At 43.1% G+C, this 20,990-nt stretch overlaps 1 protein-coding gene across 1 annotated transcript in view; it reads left to right on the top strand.

The window, feature by feature from the left end:
• Window positions 1–20,990, top strand: part of TIAM1 (T-cell lymphoma invasion and metastasis 1) — a 227,495-nt gene that overhangs the window by 79,571 nt on the left and 126,934 nt on the right. Inside the window, exons 5-6 of the mRNA XM_008065337.2 lie at window positions 7,445–7,892; window positions 14,601–14,773. Coding sequence (XP_008063528.1) covers window positions 7,445–7,892; window positions 14,601–14,773 — 621 coding nt within the window. The remainder of the gene's footprint in view (window positions 1–7,444; window positions 7,893–14,600; window positions 14,774–20,990) is intronic.

Below are 20,990 nucleotides of genomic sequence, written 5' to 3'. Positions count from 1 at the left end.
AATATGCTGTTTGGTTGGACTATTTGAGCAAAATCTGACCTTGCACAGGTAGTTGGAAAAGGAAGACCATCAGGTACTCCCTGGAAATATCTTAGGAACCCCAGGTCCACACTTTAAGGTCTGCTCATTTATGGTAATATTGGTTGGGGACATTCAGGCTTTTTTTTTTTTTTTGAGTTGGAGTCTCACTCTGTCGCCCAGACTGAAGTGCAGTGGCCGCTCCCGGCCACCGCAGCCTCGACCTGCTGGGCTCCGGCGATCCTTCCGCTTCAGCCTTCCAAGTAGCTGGAATTACAGGCATGTGCTACCACGCCCGGCTGATTTTTTGATTTATTGTAGAGATCAGGTCTCGCTGCCCAGGTGGGTCTCGAACCCACGGGCTCAGACAATCCAGTCACCTCAGCCTCCCAAAGGCGCGGGATTACAGGCTGAGCCACCGAGCCCGGCTTCAGACTTTTTTTAAAAAATAGAGTTGGATCTCTATGTTGCTAGGCACGAATGTAGTAGCTCTTCACAGGTGTGATCATAGCACTTACTCCTGTGCTCAAGCGATCCTCCTGCCTCAGCTTCCCAAGTAGCTGGGACTACAGGCATGTGCCACTGTGTCCAGCAGTTCAGACTTTTGAAAATCACATTGTTAGTCTAGAACTTGAGTAGAGAAAAGTCCATGCCCCTGGACTCAAACTGTGTCATAACAGTGTGGTTTTTTAAAAAAATTTATTTTAAAGATGTGGGGTACAATTCAGGGTTAGGTATACAAATTTCATTATGCTGGCACCCTTGTTGATGAGGGGTGCCCACTCCCTACCCCCCGGCAGTTTCCCACTACTGCTATCCCTATCTTATAGTATTATGATAATTGTTCAAGGTCCGCTTGTAATTGTTTTTACAGCATCGCTGAGGAGGGAGAAGGGCCAGCATTGGGACTTGAGCACTCTCTGAGCAGGAATGTGTGATTCTTGTATGTGGCTATGAAGCCAGCCTGCTGTGAAGGTCTGGCAGGGTCTTCAAGGTCCCAGTGGAGAACTTAGCAAACACCTGGCCAGCCTCTCCCTTGGTCATTTGGGCTCAGTTGACTCCCCATTGATGGAGTATCTAGCTAGGGCCACAGATTGCCCAATATGTCTCTCTGGATTTCTCTACTTTTTAAAAAAGTTAAATGAACTCTAGCTGCATGCATACAAGACATAATACAACCGGACTGCTTGAAGATTGCAAATTTAAGCTTTACAGTTAGGGCTGATTTGTCATCTCAATTGTAGTTGAGCATCAGCTGAACTTGAAACAATGAAATCTTTAAATCCAACTGAAGTTTATTCCATGCAGAACTGTTTCTTCTTGTTTTGAGACTGGTGGAGAATGAGCAGCAGTTAGTTCATTCAGCGATTATTTTTGAAGTGTCTACCCCATGCCAGGTGCTATTCTTGGCACTTGGGATGCATCAACGAGAAAAGATCTCTGGGCTCAGGGAGCTCGTTGGGGTGTAGTGGGTGTGTGTGGCAGAAGACAGTTAGTATAAGAAGTATGTGAGATGCTGCGGATAAAAGAGAGAGCTAGATGAGAAGATGAGGTGGTGGGGAATGTGGGGATTTCAGATAGGGTGGTCGCTGTGGGCCCTCCTGAGAGGGTGGACTCGGGTAGGGCCTTGAGAGGAGGAGGAAGTTGGTTATGGAGTTGTAAGGTGGGGGAGTGTCTTGAACATTTGAAGAAGGGCCAGGAGCCCGGAGTAGTTGGAGTAAAGTTGGGGGTGGGGGGAGAAAGCAGAAATGCTGCAGAGAAGTTGGCGTGGCAATTAGAAGAGCGAAAGAGAAGCTTCTGGCTATAGAAAGAGGGGGACTGGAGTATTCCTGGAAGCAAGAAAAGTTGGAGTACGTCCTGGAACGAGTTCTTTAATTGTACTGGTGGGCAGGTTCCTCCGAAGCTCAAGTGCTAACGCAGGACGTTTGTGGAAAGTCTTGAATGGCTGTCTAAGGAGTCCTCCATATTCGAAGATTGACCTGGTAATGGTGTGTGGGATGGACTGATGGGAGGAAGATGCTTAGAAGAGAGAGACTGCTGAACCAGTGATGTGGTACCTGGAAGGGAGGAAGAAGGCCTGGGTGTGTGACATATTATGGGTAGTGAGGAGGGGAAGGATGCCTACAAGTTGGAAGCACATACATAGAAAAACAGACAAGAGGAGTCACTTAACTTAGACATAAAGCACTTCCCAATCAGGCGTTACCTGAAGCAACATCTCAAGAATTTGCCAGCTTACTTTGGAGTCCCCTTTTAGTAACAGAATTTTGGTTCCAGTGGTTGTAATTGAAACAGTGAGTCACTCCCGTTGGGAATCATTAGAAGAGAAGGAATAGGTGTTGGAAACACAAAAAGAAAGGTATGGAGATTTTGCCTTGGGAAAGGAAGGAGAGAGAAAAATAAAAGTGGTTTCCTGTATCTAATAAATGAGGAATGACAGTTATTAGTAATACTGTCCCATAGTTGCTAATATACAGTGTAGATACGTCACCATTTTCTTAGTTTGTTGTGCTGCTTTGTGAATGTGAAAATAATTAAAAGCCTAGTTGGTATTAGGCTGACACCTATCTGTTTTTCCCATGAGATCTTGTTTTTCTTAACTTCTTCCTGGGAATGTAGAACGCTAGTAATCAAGGTCAGTCAGTATCTTCTCTCCTTGGGCTAAAATATAAACAAGGGTGAAGGTATAGGTGACAGTAATGATAGTTAACATATTTAAGTGGGTACTGTGTGCTGGACACAGTTTGAGACATTTTTCCTGGGTTTACTCGATCTTACAGTATCTTACGAAGTATCTTACAAAGTAGGCACTGTTGCTGTCCACATTATACAGATGAGGACACAGAGGCATAGACTGGTTCAGAGTAATTTCCTAGAATTGATATTGGCTGTATTGCAATTTCCTAAGGAAAGTATACTGAGTGTACCAAGAGTATACTGACAACCAGAGACGGTATTTGTGTGGGATGGAGGGGTGTGCTTATACTTTGAGGTTAAGGAAGAGATGATAAACCGGAGGGGGATCATTTTGGACTTTAACAAGGCAGAAATAGTTCTGTACATTTTTTTAAGTGACAGGTTCTTACTTTGTCATGCAGACTGGAGTACAGTGGTGTGATCATAGCTCACTGTAGCCTCAAACCTCTGGGTTCAAGCCATCCTCTACCTCAGCCTCCCAAGTAGCTGGGACTACAGTTGCTCACCACCATTCCCAGCTAACATAAAGAATTTTTTTTTTTAAAGTCAGCGTCTCACTCTGTCACCTAGCCTGGAGTATAGTGGCATGATTACGGCTCACTGCAGTCTTGACCTCCTGGGATCAGGCGATGCTTCCTATTTTGCCTCAGTCTCCCAAGTAGCTGGGACTACAGGTGTGTTCCACATCCAGCTAATTTTTTTTTTTTTTTTGGTAGAGATGAGGTCTTGCCATGTTGCCCAGGCTGGTCGCGGACTCCTGGGCTTAAGCAATCCTCCCACCTCGACCTCCCAAAGTACTGGGATTACAGGCATGAGCCACCACACCTGGCCAACAGAAATAGTTCTAATTCAAGGTTTCTACAAGTCAAAATTTCTTAACCCCACTGAAATTCACTGAATTCTCCTGTATCACTCCACTGCACAGGTATCTTAAAGAAAAGCTGGGCCTATCAGGGAAACTAAAGTGACCAAGAAAACGGTGTCTAATTGCATTTGACTTACAATTTTACTAGGAGTGGTCAATTGATTCTAGTGGTCCCAGAACTGTCCCTTGCGTTTTTTGGCTAATTACATTTTCAGAATTATGTTTGCCCTGCACATCATTAACATAGAAAACCTCTCCCTTTGGTAGTATTTGAAGTCTCCTGTCAAAACAACTTGAGCCTTGCCACAATGTGTCATCAGTCCACATTCATGTGGGGTGACCCTCCAGTTTTCAAGGCAGTGAAAACAAGCTTTGAATTTGCCTCTTTCTCCCCCATTTTAGCACAGGAGCTCATTTAAGCATTTGTTGCCCAGCAAAAATGTGGAGAAAACTGTGGCCCAGCAGCTGTTGCATGTTTTGGACTACAGCTGGCCACTTGTGCATACATTCATTTTGGGACACTGCCAGTGGAAGGGAAACTGGTGAGTGCCCTGGAAATCCGGCTTGGGAGGATTTGTCTTGGGAGAGTAGGATTTAAGAGCCTTCCTAGCCCGTGAATGTTGTTCATCATCGGAAGTCTCTTCAATGGAGTGTTTCTAGCATAAAGAGTTTATTTTGAGCTGTTTTCTGGAAATCTCTGGGGCATCGTGTACTGTGTTTAGAATAACCTCTCTGTCTAGCTAGGGTCTTACCATTTCCCTTGATTTTTGTCTGGCTTTTTTGGTTAAAATGGAGTATTTGGCTATAAGAAGGAACATACCTTGCAGTTCATACAAAGACTGCTGAAGCTCCTATGGGAGTATTTCCTGGAGTCAATCTTCTGTATTCCTCACCACTGGGAGCAGTGGGGAGGTTTATAGGTGCTTCTGGGTGTGGGGAGAATCAGATTTCACATAAAACGTCCTTGGGACTGAGGTGGGAAGGAGGAGGAGCCCCTCGGAAATGGCCACCAAGTAAGTTTGCAACACTATGAGGGAGAGAGAGAATAGTGTTGAGTAGTGCCTCTGACCGAGTCATTGCCATTTCCAAAGATGCTAGAGAATGGACTTCTGGGTATTTCCCAAGCTTCATGACTAAATAGGGGCTGGACAGCCAGCATCTGTTTCCCAGTGGGCTGGGTCACATATCAGTGTACTATTGAGCCTGAATAACCACTTTAGGAGTCAAGGTGGAGTGTCTTGTATCATAGATCCAAGAGCATTCCCCAGTGATGACACCGAGTTGTGTGCTCTCAAAGTATGTAGGCTCAGTGGGGCCAGCAGTTCTCCTACCTGGAGTCATCACTTCTTTGACAGTTTAGTTGGCTGTCCCAGAGTTGAACATGCATAGTCTGGGCCATTGCAAGGTTACGGCGTCAGTGGACATGAGCTGATGTTTGGGTCTTACGAAGAGGTGAGTATCCATAGAGATTTTAACTCTTAGTGTAAATAGAGACAGACCTAAGGGCTTCCTGCTAAGGGATGGTTGGTTATGGGAATGTAGTAGATTGTTAAGAGGCATCCTCTTGAGAGTTGGTCTGTACAGTCTCTCTTTTCCTCTGTTTTCATCTCCTTCTCTTTTCTTCCACTTCAGATTTTAGCTCTTTGCCAGGCTAGTCAAGCCAAATGGGTGAATACTTATTCAGCTTGTGCTGGAAAAAAATTAGAAGGGCAAATCAAAAGGGGAAGGAGTGGAGTTGAATATTTATACAGAATCTGTTTATGTGCTCCCTGCCACTGAGCCACGGGGCCACCATAGTACTAAAAAGGGTTCTTGGTAGCTTGGGTTTCAGTTTCCCATCAGCCACCAGCCAGACTCATGCCTTTCTGAGCTCAGAATCCTCATTTGTTCTTCAAGGAGATGGCTTTGCAAGGTTCCTTCCAGTTCTGAAGCTCTGGGAATAACAAGATGCCTGGGATTGAGTCTCTTCTTCTTTGTACCGAGAGAGAGAAGCATCTTACCTCTTAGCCTCTTGGAGGAGAGTAATTACTGCTGATTCCTTCACACATACATAACCTTCAGAGAAGGCCTGAGATACGAAAATGAATCCAAAGTTTGGGAAATTCATAGACTCCTCATCTTTTGTGACTCATGGTTATCTTGAGTAATCAATGATTGTCAAATTTTTTCATTGTCTTTTATCAACAAGGAAGCATATGGTAAATGTCCCTGCCAGGGAGAAATGTGGGTTGATAAGTGTTTTTATGTTTATGTAGAGGATTTTTACCAGCTGGATCTGGGTCCTTTGTGACCGTCAATGACTGCTAATAAGCAGGAGAGCAGACAGCAAAGCTGTGGGACCAGCAGTTACAGGGGGCTGCATCTGTGGTTTTTTTGTCCTCTTAAGTCCCTCTAACCCCCAGGGGTCTAAACTCCATTTGAAATGAAGTGATCCTTACAAGCTCCCTCAATAACTTCTGCTTCCTCCTTCTTTCCATATCTGGCTATGTACCCCTTGAGTGACTCACTTAGTAGTCATGATGAAGGTGAACTTTGAACAATTCTTATAATTGACCCAGTGAGATTCATGGAGACATGGGCATAGCACCTGTCTGAGCCTTGTGTGGGACAGTTTTAGCTTGTGGTGTGGCCCATTCTGCTCCATTGCCTCTCAGCAAATATGTAAAGCCAAGCATTCATTTGGATGACAGTTCGGAATATCCTGTTAGTTTTTACTTACTTGAACCACAATTAGGTCTTTGAGAGACTAACACCTCAAAAACTGGTGAAACCCTCAAACTGAATATGACTTGGCCATCTCTTCCGTGTCAGACTCATGTTCCCATTCGTTTCCTTTGAGAACAGTCAGTCTCCTTTCTTACCCATAAGATGGTTGGGCTGTCCTGTCCGATACTGCTGTCATCATCCTCTCTTGATTACTACCATCGTTGAATTATTATTTGTGGAAGTTCTCGTAGCACTTTAGAGCAATTAAGATTCTGATTTAAGAACAGACCTGTCTGTCCCAGAAATGTTCAACTTGAGAGCAGAGACCGCTTTGGAAGTTCCCAGTGTTTTTAAACTGGGAATTGATACCCCCCAGTATCTTGGCAGTAGCTCCAAGCTGTCACTCGGCCCCGGGGGCAGCAAGTAACCTGCCTCCGGCTCCGGCATCCCAGCTTTGAAAGGGCAAGGTAATTGGAGAGCCTGCATGTTGGAGCTGTGGGCCCCACAGACTTCTTTAGCACAATGTGGAGGGAGAGGCTGCTTGTTTTCAAGAAGCAATGAGAACTCTTGCCTGTTCCTGGGTGATGGGACCTTGCTGGGTGAGTGGGTGAGTTGGTGCACGGGCTATCATTTTTAGTCACCCTGTTTTAAAAGAGACTCCCAAGCAGGCCTTTCAATTTAATTTAATTTAATTTTTTTAAAAAAGGTATCAGCTGTAAAGACCTACTTATCCATTGTTACTCTCTACCTCCAAAACATCGAACTAATCAGCCTGCAGAATTTCCCAGAGTTCAAGGCAGGCTGATGAGGGTGAGGGTACTGAACTCTCAGAGTGGTGGTGGTCAAATCTCAATAGCCGATTTGCCAATTAGTTAATTACCTTAGTCAGATAAATGATAGGTTCTTTGAAGTGTTCCTTGTTTCTTTTATGTTTCTTGAACATTCCAAATGGTCTTCCCTCCTGCAGGGTGTGTAAGGTTTCCTCAGAGGCTCTGCTGGCCAGCTGGGTGTGCCAAGGTCCAGGGATTGAAGAAGAGCCATCCCTGTCATGCCCTGGGGGTCTCCTGCTGCTACAGAGCCCCTGGCTGGACTGATGGGTGCTCCTGGGTTCCTTCTGGGTCTGATGAGTGTCATTTTTCTCCCATGTTTGCTCCCAAGGATGTTAACGCAGGCGAGGGCAGCGAGTTTGCAGACAGCGGGATCGAAGGGGCCACCACCGACACGGACCTCCTATCCAGGCGATCCAATGCCACCAACTCCAGCTACTCGCCCCCCGCCGGCCGGGCCTTTGTGGGCAGCGACAGCGGCAGCAGCTCCACCGGGGATGCGGCTCGCCAGGGGGTGTACGAGAACTTCCGAAGGGAGCTGGAGATGAGCACCACCAACAGTGAGAGCCTGGAGGAGGCTGGCTCCGCGCACAGTGACGAGCAGAGCAGCGGCACCCTGAGCTCCCCGGGCCAGTCGGACATCCTGCTAACCGCTGCGCAGGGCACGGTGCGCAAGGCCGGCGCCCTGGCTGTCAAGAACTTCCTGGTGCACAAGAAGAACAAGAAGGTGGAGTCGGCCACCCGGAGGAAGTGGAAGCACTACTGGGTGTCCCTGAAAGGTGAGGATGGGAGGGCCCTGAATCAGATGCACCAATAGGTAGATGCGCGCTCCGTGCACATACTCATGGCACAGGTTGTTTTTACTACCATATAGATTTTTTGGGGGGTAGAGACAAGGTCTTGCTGTGTTGCCCAGGCTGGTCTTAAGCTCCTGGCCTCAAGCAATCCTCCTGCCTCTACCTCCCAAATTGCTAGGATTACAGGCATCAGCCACCATGCTTGGCCTAGGATTTTAAATTCATGTAAATTTATTATTATTACTATTTTTAGTTTATTCTTTTGAGTCGGGGTCTTATTCTTTCACCCAGGCTGGCAGGCAGTGGCAAGATCACAGCTCATCAGAGCCTTGACTTCCTGGGCTCAGGCAATCCTCCTGCCTCAGCCTCCCAAGTAATTGGATTACAGGCACTTGCCTCCATGCCTGGCTTATTTTTTTCTTTGATTTTGTAGTAGAGATGAGGTCTCGCTATGTTGCCCAGGCTGGTCTCAAACTCTTGGGCTCAAACAATCCTCCTGCTTCATTACAGGCATGAGTTGGGATTACAATGCTGGGATTACAATGCTGGGATTATAGGCATGAGCCACCACACCTGGTGATTTAAAAAAAATATATTTTATTGTGTCAAGAGCACTTAATGTGAGATCGACCTTTTAAACACATTTTGAAATGTACAATAGAGTATTATAGACTATAGGTGCCAGTGTTGTATGGAAGAACTCTAGAATCTCTTCACCTGATTTCACTGAAATTTTATGACCTTTGGTTAGTAAATTCCCCATCCCCATGCCTACATATGATGTTTTTTCTCCTTCACTTTTTCCACAGTTAAACTAGAGGAACATCTCATGTCTAGTTTCCTCATATACACAGCTGGTTCTGATGACAGGTTCAAAGCTTCAGTTTCAAAAAGTTTATTGTGGAATCATTCAAGTTTGTGCCTTGAATCCTATGAATTTGCCATTATTTTAAGGAAACAATTGAGACTATTGCTAATTTCATAGGGTTTAATCTGATGTTAATGGAATGTGTCGACCATCTAGACTGGGCGTGGTGGCTCACACCTGTAATCCCAGTACTTTGGGAGGCAGAGGTGAGAGGATTGCCTGAGCCCAGGGTTTGGAGACCAGCCTGGGCAACTTGGAGAGGCCTCGTCTCTGCAATAAAATTTAAAAAATTAGCCGGACATGGTGGTGTGCGCCTATGGTTCCAGCTACTTGAAAAGCTGAGGCAGAAGGATCGCCCGAGCCCAGTAGGTCAAGGCTGCAGTGACCATGAGCTTGCCACTGCACTTCAGTCTGGCGACAGAGTGAGACTCCAACTCAAACAAAACAAAAGCCCCACAAACCATCATATGTTTATCAAAAACTCAGTCACTATTTTATAGTCAAGCTTCATGTTTTTGAATATATGTATGTATAGGTACATACATGCATGTATATATATCACTATATTTCCTTTTCCTATAACCATAATATTTATTTATTTATTTATTTATTTATTTATTTATTTATTTATTTATGTTTTGAGTCAGGGCCTCACTCTGTTGCTTGGGCTGGAGTGCAGTGGCACCCTTATACCACTGCAGCCTCCATCTGCTGGGCTCAGGTGATCCTTCTGCCTCAGCCTTCCAAGTTACTGAAACCACAGGCATGCACCATCATGCCTGGCTAATGTTTTGATTCATTGTAGTGATGAGGTCTGCTAAGTTACCCAGGTTGGTCTCAAAGCCCTGGATTCAGGCAATCCTCTCTCCTCAGCCTCTCAAGTGCTGGGATTTTAGGCATGAGCCACCATGCCTGGCTAACCATGATACTTTTACATGTTGCTATTAATTGGCCTTGTGTTTGCATTTGTTACATCTATGTGTATATTTTTGCATAGGTTTCAGTAATGTAGACCTTACAATACATTTGTGAGCTCTGTGTTTTCTCTAGAGAGACAATTTTCACAGCTAGATTTGAAATAGGACTCTAATAGGGCAGGCTAGTTTATAAAGACTAATGAAACTAATGGAAGGACACGGGAGGAAGAAGCCTGGGCTTCCCAGTCCTAAACCAAGCCATTGGATACTGATTTCACCAGCTGTGGTTGGGTTAGGAGCATCCAATCCTAGAGCCATGGAACCTTCCTAGTGCATTGCTCAGTGAGGCGGACTCATGCCCATGCAGTGATGTGCAGGTCAGCTCTTGCACAAGACAGGTTTGGGTGGGCCTCTTTGCTGTTGGCACTGGCTGTGGCTTTGATGCCTGGTGAAACAGAAAGAGAAGATATTAGTTATGATTTAGGTTTTGCTGCAGGTCCCAGGGACCTACAATGGCAATGTGATGCCATAAGCAAGACAGAACTTTGTTTTCCAACCACCTTTCAGAAATAGATCATCTAAGGCTCGTGTGGTAACTCTTCCTCTAAAGTCTCCCAGAGGCCCTGGTTTCTTCTGTGATGTTGCTCAGCTGTTCCTAGAGCATTATTATTATTATTATTATTATTATTATTGAAACAATCTTACTCTGTTGCTCAGGCTGGAGTGTAGCTGTGCAATCATAGCTCTCTGCAGACTTGAACTCCTGGGCTCACATGATCCTTCTGCCGTAGCCTCCTGAGAACCCGGGACTACAAGCACACACCACTACACCCAGTTAATTATCTTAGTTTTTTGTAGAACTGGGATCTCACTGTGTTGCCCAGGCTGCTTTCAAACTCCTGGCCTCAAGCGATCCTCCTGTGTTGGTCTCCCAGAGTGCTGAGATTATAGGCGTGAGCCACTGTGTCTGGCCAAATGTTATTTTTTGATGATGTGATTAACATAGCATAAATGTATTATGTCATAGTCCTGAAGGCTAGAAATTCAAGATCAGTATGTCAGCAGGGTTGATTGTTTTCTGGGGTCTCTCTTCTTGACTTGAAAATGGCCATCTTTTTTCGGTGTCTTCATATAATCTTCCTTCTACTTATCTGTGTCCAAATTCCCTTTTCTTAGGAGGACACCAGTCTTATTAGCTCAGGGCCCATATTATCTTAGTTGCCTCTTTAAAGGCCCTATCTCCAAATATGATCACATTCTGAGTTAGTTAGGGTTAGGATTTTTGGAAGACACAATTCAGCCCGTAACAGGCCCCGCATTGGCCATTTAAACAAGCTTCCCAGGTGAATCTTACTCTAAATTTGAGCGCAGCAATGCTAGTGGCATAGAATAAAAATAGTTAGATGACTTTTTAAACTTGGGACATAGAAGAGGAGTTTATTTTGTTCCTGCCATTCCTTTACAGAGTAAATGACACAGGAGCTAAGTGCTCACCCTTAGCTTCCTGAGAACCTGGGACTATAAGCACACAACACCACGTCCAGCTCATTATTTTATTTTTTGTAGAGGTGGGCTCTCACTGTGTTGCCCAGGCTGGTTTCAAACTCCTGCTTCAAGCGATCCTCCTGTACTCAGGAGCATAGCCCATGAGCCCATTAAGGGAGGGAGCCTTCGCTTTCTTGGTGATCCAGTTCTGAGTGACACAGTCTGTCAGGATTCAGGCCCAGAATACAGAGCCACTGAATCCTTTGCTTCTTCATCTGACGGGTTCCCAGTATTTGTTGACATCCACAGGGCTTTGTCCTTGCTGCTCACAAGCAAGATTGGGCTGCTGTCTTTTTCTTAGCAATCCTTGGATATTGAAAAATAAAAAGCAGAGGGCCTGGGAACTGTGGGCTGGAGATTGTTTTTCCCCCCGAAGATTCTTTCACATTAGACAAAATAATTCATTTTAAAAAAAAAAAAGGATTTCATCTGGAATTAGTCTCCGGACTATTTCCATGGGCAACGGAAGAGCATACAGATTACGTTCAAGTGACAGTGAAAGTAAACGGACGCTTATCAGAGGGTGTGTGGTTCTCAGATTTGCTGCTGCATGTTCGGCTTAAAATTGGAACAAGTTGATAATTGAGTAAAAACTGATTTCAATTACCTGCTGTTGTGGATGATTCTTAACCAATATGAAAAAAATTATCAAAACAGCTATTTGAGAATACCATATAACATTCAATGTGTACATGTGTTAGGCTTTGTGGGTGTCCCCCGGTTCATTGTCCACAGATGACTTTGTTCTGAACCCTTGTATATTAAGAATCTACTGATCATTAATGTAGTGCTAGTCGTAAAGAGTATTTAGAACAGGGTTTCCTCCATAGTGGCACTGTAGACGTTTTCCAGATAGTTAGATCTTTGTTGTGGGGGGCTGTCCTGGGTATTGGAGGATGCTTAACAGTTTTTCCTGTCTTCTGCCAGCAGCACTTCCTCACAAACTGACAAGCAACAATGTCACCAGACGTTGCCAAATTTGCCCCACCAGGAGAACCTCTGATTTTGAAAAAATTAGCCTCCTATTCCCTCCCTCTTGTTTGTTCTTCTCTTTATCGCTAATCTGTGCTAGTTTAAGTCATGGAAATAGACGGTACAGATGATTCAGGTAATTGATGGAAGTGTTCCTGAAGAGCCTTGAGAGCCTTAAAATCATAGGGATTTGAGGGGAAATAGAGTTGGAGCAGACTAATCAAGAAATAATGATGTGTATGCCAGAAAGAAAGAAACAAAAGGGAAGTATGTTTATGCCACTTTTAAGCACAAAAGTAAAAAAATAAAATTAAAATAACTCTAGAAGACTCTACTTCACTTTTCTTTTTTTGAGTCAGAGTCTCTCTCTGTCACCCAGGCTCAAGTGCAGTGACACATTCACGGCCACCCACAGCCTCGACCTGCTGGGCTCCGGCGATTCTTCCGCCTCAGCCTTCCAAGTAGCTGGAACTATAGGTGTGCGCCACCACACCCAGCTAGTTTTTTTATTTATTGTAGAGATGAGGTCTTGCCAACTTGCCCAGGCTGGTCTCAAGCCCCTGGACTCAGGCACTTCTTTCATCTCAGCCTCCCAAAGGACTAGAATTATAGGCATGAGCCACCATACCAGGCCTCTACTTGACATTTTTAACAACAAGCACCATAATAGTTTATCTCTGTAAAAACCATTAGCGTAGGACTTAAACTTTAAAAAAAAGAAGCAGCTATGACTTGAATGGGTATAAGGAATTAATTGAGATTCCTGAATTCTGGAGACATGGACCACAAGTATGAACTCCTAAAGCATAGGAGGACCATGCAATAAGGACTTATATGCAGAACTCGTGGCCAAACTGTGTCAAAGGAAAGAATGTGGACTGAGTGGGCAGGGCATACCAGTACACTAAATTCAGCTGAGTGTAGGGTTATGACGTTTGACATGGAATTGTTCCATGGTAATGTGAAATGTTACGGGGTAGGAAAAATTGCCTTTGAACCAATGTGACTTTCCCATTGATCTATATCATTCTACTTGACTAATGGCATATGAGCAAATTTGCTTTACAGACTTCCATTGTCGCTGAATAGAGGGCTTTCGAGGACTTTGCAGTTCACAGAGAGTGTGGCACTTGCTTGTGGTAAAGAAGATGGTCAAAATTGACTGAGTAGCTTATTTAGAAGTTGAGAGAGAGTTACAAAGTTGTACCCCGGCCTCCCCTGAAATTGGTTTTGATTAGTTGAGAGTAAGTGTCCAGTGAGTACTTGCTGTGAAAGTGGGCCTCAGGTTTAGGTGATGAGAGAGAAAATCTTGGAAACCATCTTACCACAAGTCTATGAAATATTCTGTTGCTACTGCGGTCTACTTAGTTTCACAGTGCAATTAAGTGTGGACTAGTACCCTGGGCAATTTCTAGATAATTCTTTGTTGTCGGGAGCTTTCCCCAGACCTTCATATGTGTGCTATGCATTTTCTGTAAGAGTAAGGACATGGTTTATTTCTATTTTTAAAAAAGTCTAGGCCAGGCTCGGTGGCTCAGCCTATAATCCCAGCACTTTGGAAGGCTGAGGTGAGTGAATTGCCTGAGCCCATAGATTCGAGACCAGCCCGGGTAACTTGGCGATACCTCTCATCTTTACAATAAAATAAAAAATAGTTGGGTGTGGTAGCGTGCACCTGTAGTTCTGGCTACTTGGAAGGCCGAGGCAGAAGGATTGCCAGAGCCTAGCAGGTTGACGCTGGGCTGGCTGTGAGCGTGTGTGCCACTGCACTCCAGCCTGGGCGAAGGAATGAGACTCCAACTAAAAAAAAAAAGTCTAGATAGCATCTGAGACCAAAAATGGATCATTGCTTTGCTAATCCTTCAAGCACTCAAAGCCATTATTATATGTTATGTTGTCCCAGGGCATGGTCCAGAAACCCAGTATATTTTCTAGAGTTTCCTGGGTTGTGTGTTATTGATACATCTTGGAATGGGCTCCAGTGAGACAGTAGGCACTGCCAGTCCTCACATAGTGCCAGGCACAGTTCTGGCCTGTAGAACCATATTTGTTCTTTGCTTCTGGGCAAAAGAACCACAAGACTCCATGTCTGTGAGGAGAGCTTAATGAAATATTCTTAAACAGAATGCAAGAGTATGAAAGAATCTGAGGGCATGCTTGTAGGAGTCCCAGGCAGGTGGAGAAGTGGTGATTTAAGATCTTGGTCATTCTCTAGGTCCATGCAAGACCTGAGTCCAGGCATGGCTCCACTCTCTTTATTTCCTCGGCACCATATGCCTTAATTCCCAACCCTGTCCTACTGATGGGACACAAGTGTTAGTTTCCACTACAGGCTTTTTATTGCTCAAGCACCAGATACTCACGCAGATCCCTGTTCTGTTTCCTCAGGATGCACGCTCTTTTTCTACGAGAGTGACGGCAGGTCTGGAATAGACCACAACAGCATCCCCAAGCACGCCGTCTGGGTGGAGAACAGCATTGTGCAGGCTGTGCCCGAGCACCCCAAGAAGGACTTTGTCTTCTGCCTCAGCAATTCCCTGGGCGATGCCTTCCTCTTTCAGGTTTGTTGGGCACTTCCTTTACAAGACATTGCAGACCTCTAGGCTGGATACCTCCCTCTCTTGCCTACGTACTCCAGGCTGTTTTAACTTTTAGTGGTGAGATTTGTCTGTTGCTCATTAAAAAGACAAAAATAATGAATGGCAAAATAAGTATCGGTACTGAATTCCAGGAATGAGAGATCTCATCTAATGAAGACTAAGTAGGGTTTTGAGGTGGATGTGAGAAACTTACTTTATTTGCCGTGGGTTGAAGGATACCTTAGTGTAGTCTCAGTACCATTTCTGTTGTACTTTGGAAAGCAGTCATGAGTTTTTTATTTTAGACATGATTTGGGCTGTCCAAAATTTTTATCATAGTACGCCAGGTGCCGGGTGACTCATACCTATAATCCCAACACTTTGGGAGACCAAGGTGGGAAGATTGCTTGAGCTCAGTAGTTCAAGGCCAGCCTGGGCAGCATAGTGAGACCTCTGCAAAAAAAAAAAAAATTTAGCCGGGCATTGTGACATATACCTGTAGTCTTAGCTACTTGGGAAGCTGAGGAAGAAGGATTACCTGAGCCTAGGAGGTCAAGGCTGCGATGAGCCGTGTTCATGCCACTGAATATGGAGTATAAAGTGAAATTTTGATATCCCGGAAGTGACTGTCTATACCTAAACAGTCTCTCTTCCTCATCTTATTAGAACTTTCTACTTAACATTGGTGAAGTTTGAGTTTATTTTGAAAAAATATGTCCCTGCTAATTGCTTCAGCACTAACACTTGCTTTTACGAGAAATCTTTTGTGTTTGTATAGTTGTAATATACCCTACAAGAACTTTCTGTTATTTAGGAAGACTTTATTTATTTAATGATTGAATTAATTCCTCAAACCTTTATTTCATGCTTCCTATGTGCTGTGCACTGTGCTATTAAGAATACCAAGGAAGGCCGGGCTCGGTGGCTCAGCCTGTAATCCCAGCACTTTGGGAGGCCAAGGCAAGTGGATTACCTGAGCCCGCAGGTTCAAGACCCACCTGGGCAACTTGGCAAGACCTCGTCTCTACAATAAATCAAAAATTAGCTGGGCGTGGTAGCGCGCACCTGTAGTTTCGGCTACTTGGAAGGCTGAGGCGGAAGGATCGCTGGAGCCCAACAGGTCGAGGCTGCGGTGGCCAGGAGCGTACCACTGCCCTCTAGTCTGGGCGACAGAGTGAGACTCCAACTCAAAAAAAGATTTTCCTTCCCTTGAGTGTTCACATATAATATAAGGGACAGGCACAGAAACAAATCTTTATAATGTGGTAAAGCCCAATAGTGACTATTAAAGGAGGAGTGGGAATAAATGGGTTGAAACTGACAGAGATTTAACATGCAAGGAGAGAGCAAGGAGAAAAAGGTATGGTGGCAAGAAATAGTTTATTTTACCAACTTTATTGCTTTGGTCCCTAAAACTATTCCAATTTGGATAATTGAAGTAAATATTAAGTGATAATTTTGTTTATATAGAGACAAAACATCTTTCTCTTTTTTTTTTAATTTGTGATTTAAAACACACAGAAAGAAGAGTGCACAAAACATAAGTGTACTACTTAGTGAACTATCACAAAGTAAATATGTAACCACCAGTCAGGACAGGAAATAGAAGTCTCTATAAGCCACCTCCCATCCACATACAGACACATGCCGCCCACTAGTTGAAGAGCATAAACGTGTCTTTTATCACTCATGCCAAAACACTATTGTTTATCTGGGAATGTCTTAATTTCCTCTTCACTTGTGAAGGATAGTTTTGCTGGTTATAGAATTCTTAATTGATTATCTTTTCTTGTGTGTGTGTTGGGATCTCACTCTCTCATTTAGGCTAGAGTGTGGTGGCATGCTCATGGCTACCACAGCCTTGACCTGCTAGACTCAGGCAATCCTTCCACCTCAGCCTTCCATGTAGCTAGAACCACAGGTGTGCACCACCACACCCAGCACATTTTTTGATTTATTGTAGAGATGAGGTCTTGCCAAGTTTCCCAGACTGATCTCTGGGCTCAGGCAGTCCTCTTGTCTCTGCCTCCCAAAGTGCTGGGGTTACAGGCATGAGTAAGCATGCCCAGCTTGATTGTAAGTCTTATTTCAGGGCTCTGAATATGTGATCCTATTGCCTTCTGGTCTCCATAGTTTCTGATAGGGAATCAGCTGTTAATCCTATGAAAATGAATTGCTTCTCCTTTGCTCCTTTGACTGTTCTTCATCTTTAAACAGTTCAATTATGATGTGTCTAGTTGTCAGTCTCTTTGAGTTTACTTGATCTGAAACATATTGTGTTTTGTGGATGTGTGTGGGGGTGTGTGTGTGTGTGTGTGTGTGTGTAAATCATTTTTGAAGTGTTTTCAGTTATCATTTCTTCACATTGTCTTCCTTCTCATTTCTCTCTCCACTCCTGTGACTTCTATTATGTTTATAGTAGTACGCCTGATGGTGTCCCACAAGCCTCTGAGACTCTTTTTCATTTTTGTTTATTCTTTTTTTGTCCTATTCCTTAGACTGATAATCTCTGACAATCAGGTTGACTGATTTTTTTTTTCCACCTGCCAGTTCAGATCAGTTGTTGAGCCCTCTGATTATTCTAGATTTCAAATCTAGAGTTTATATTTGGTTCTTATTTTAAAATATACACATATATATTTGTCTTGATATTCTCTATTATATATTATTCTCATATTTTATTCTTTAGATATGGTTTTCTTTAGTTCTTTGAATGTATCCATTTAAAATTTTTGTCTAGCACACTCAACATCTGGACGTTCTCAGAGACAATTTTTGTTGACAGTTTCTTTTCCTGTGTATGTGGGCCATACTTTGTTTACTTGCATGTCTCATACTTTTTGATTGAAAATGTACATTTTAGACAATATAATGGCCATTCTTAAAAGCAGATTTACTCCTCCATCTTCCAGGGCTGCTTGTTGTTGTTTATGGTTGTGGTGGTGGTGCTTCTCTATTTAGTGACTTTCCTGAAATCTGTAACGTCTTTGTCATGTGAGGCCACTGAAGTGTCTGCTTAGCTAGTTTAGTGGTTAGCTAATGATTAGACAGAGATTTTTTTGAGTGCCCAGAAGCAGTAAGCTTCCCAGTTTTTCCCAAGGACAGAGGTGTGCATGTTGAAGCATCTTCAACACTTGGGCAGCTAGTTTTTGTCTCTGCCTTGGCCTTTGTCTCTGCTTTCACAGAGCTCTATGATCAGCAGGGAGTGAGCTTAGGACCGTCTTAGGGCTTCCTGGGCATGTGCAGAGCCCTGTGCATATGTATGACCGGTTAGGTTCCTAGTACTATGCCAGAGATTTTCAATGCCTTCTGTGGAAATATTCCCCAGCTTTTCCTCAAGTTTCTTGGGCAACTGTTATTAACTGTTATTATTGCCTCAGGCAACTGCAACTGTCTGATTTTTTTACAAGTGTCCCCTGGAGTAAGGCCTATTTGCATAAATGAGGTCTGAGTAAGGTCAGATAGGAACAAGCCCTGTGAACGGGGTTCCTGAGGTTCCTGAGACCTGCTAGACAGGTCGGATAATGACAGTTCCCTGAGAAAGGTGTTTTTGGGGCATTCTAAACCCAATCTCTCCCTCCATTGTTAGCTAGGCAGCTGGTTTTCGTGTGACTGTGTAGATGAGGGGACAAAGATGGGAATAAAACAAGTTAAAATGTCATAAAACTTGCTCTTCTTACCAAGATTTAATTATTTATCTTTAATAAATGCATCTCAAATTGTTGCGAGACTTAGATAAATTTCCAGAATTTCAAAAATGTTGATTTTGAATTTTTTTTTTTTTTTGGCCGGTGCTTTTATTGCTTTTATGAATGTACGGCTCTTTGGAGGTTCTTACTCCCTCATCGATGCTGATGACATTCACCAGAACCCTCTAGAGATGAAACACTGAACAGTTAACACTAAACAGTTCATCGTTATGCCAAGATAGCAGGTATAAGTGGTGACCCAGGTCAACTGGGACATAGGGCCATCTTTTCATAGGTACATTTGGGTTGTTCACAGGTTTTGAGGACCACATGTAATGTTACTGTGAACACCCTTGTACCTGTTCTCAGGATATGTTTGTCCACATTTCTGTTGGGTATACACCTAGGAGTGACAATTTTTTTCTTTTTTAAGCTATTATTGTGAAATTAAGCATGTTTTCATGTGCTTAATGACCATTTCAATATTATGTTTTGTAGTATTTAGTTGTATTTTCTTGTCCATTTTTCTTTTTTTTTTTATTGAGACAAGATCTTGCTCTTTCACCCGTGCTGGAGTGCAGTGTTTTGTTTATAGCTCACTGCAACCTTTAACTCCTAGGCTCAAGCATTCCTTCTTACCTCAGTCTCCTGAGTAGCTGGGACTGCAGGCCCATGCCACTACATCCAGCTAATTTTAAAATTTCTAGTAGAGACAGGATCTCACTATGTTGCCCAGGCTGGTCTCAAACTCCTGACCTGAAGTGATTCTCTTAGCTTGACCTCCTAAAGTACAAGGATTATAGGCACCTGTTCTTCTTGTCCATTTTTCCATTGAGGTTCACTTCTTGATGATTTATGGCAGTTGTTTATGTATTTTAAATATCATCTCTTTGTTTATATTCATTGCCAACATCTTTTTCTATTCTGTGGCTTGTTTTTTACTCTCTTAAAGGTGTCATTTTTTGTAGTGTAACTTTTAATGCATTCTCATTTCTCAAGTTGTCCTTAATGTGGGTAGTGCTTTGAGTATCTTATTTTTAAAATCTATGCTTAAATCTTTTACTTAGTCCGTATTGTATGCCACCATCTTGATGTTGTTTTACAGTGTGAGTCACATTTAATTCTTAGAGCAGTTGTGACTTGGATATTTCAACCCATTTTGTGTAGTTGATGCACTCCATTTTTGATGCTGAGGCTTACCAAGGCTAATATTTGGACTCTGTGTCACACATTTACTGAGTATTGGACTGAACTCAAACCAAGTGTCTCTTTCTTCAAAGCCTCTTAATGCCTTTAATAATTATCTATTAAGATAAATTAATAGACGTTTAAGTAATATCTTAATGCTATTGCCTATCTATTTATCCTATAACTATTACTATTGACCCTAAGAAAAACATGGACAAGAATCAGTGACTACAGTAAGAAGAGACTCATCTTTTCTCATTCTTGGGAATATTTCTAAACCATAACCTGACTAGCTATTCTTGCCTCACTACATAAATCAGATGATTATCTGATCGATTTCAAGAAGGCTCCCTTTTTACTTTCACTTTTATAGCGTATTTTCCTTTGGAAAGGACCTTCATGGCTATAAAATTGCCAGTAGAATCTACCCAATAGGTCACATTGTATAAAATTTTGTGTATGTGTGGCAACATAAGATGTTATTCTTGAAAACCTCTGTCTTCTCTTTAGGACAAGCTTTTTATGGCAGTTACGTGGGGTAGAGCACAAAATGATCCTTTTCAGAGGAAATTATTGCTCTCTGGGACCCATGGAGGCGTTTTCTGCTTTTACTTATTGTAATCCACATAACTCTTGAGGAGCTGAATTTGTGTGAAACCTGTGTGTGTGGGGGTGAGGCTAAAGCAAGGGAGATCAACCATGATTATGGAAATAATGTGTAGATTATTCCAACCCCAGGGCACCATTCAGTGCAACAGTTTCCAGAGCTGTTAACTCAGATGCCCAGAGATTCACCCAAAGAAAGAAGATTCCTATTACCAGCAAAAGTAGAAAAGGGGTTTTGTGTGCAGTGTGGGGGTGGGGATGAACTTGAACGTTGGAACAGCTTATATGGAAGAAGTGCTTGTATTGTCTCCAAAGTGAGTTTTATTGTTGCGTTATTTCTTCCAATTTGAAGCCCCTAATACCTACAAAGTATAACTTCCTGCTGGGCCTTCATTCGTTCATTACCTGAGAGTGTCACATCCAATTCCTAACAGGAATTGTGGTGACATATCCTAATATTAGTTTTTAATTCCTTTAGTAAATGTCTTGGAAACACAAGAACCAGACAGGATAAGAAAGATGCCTGAGTAAGAAGAAAAAGATACACAATCATATATCTAAAGGGGTGTTGAAAATGTTACCTACTAGGAGATGATTACCTTTTCCTTCCAAAGAAAGTTTTTGTATTATTTAGAAAGTTACTTGTATGAGAGTATTGTATGCATATTGAAGCGACTCGTAAGTGAGAAGACACATGTGTGTGTATTAGGTTGACA

The sequence above is a fragment of the Carlito syrichta genome, unplaced genomic scaffold, assembly GCF_000164805.1.
Source record: "Carlito syrichta isolate Samal-C Ts95f unplaced genomic scaffold, Tarsius_syrichta-2.0.1 Scaffold308238, whole genome shotgun sequence".
Classification (NCBI taxonomy): Eukaryota; Metazoa; Chordata; class Mammalia; order Primates; family Tarsiidae; genus Carlito; species Carlito syrichta.
Note: the sequence above shows the minus strand (reverse complement) of the source record. Positions and strands in the feature narration are given on the sequence as shown.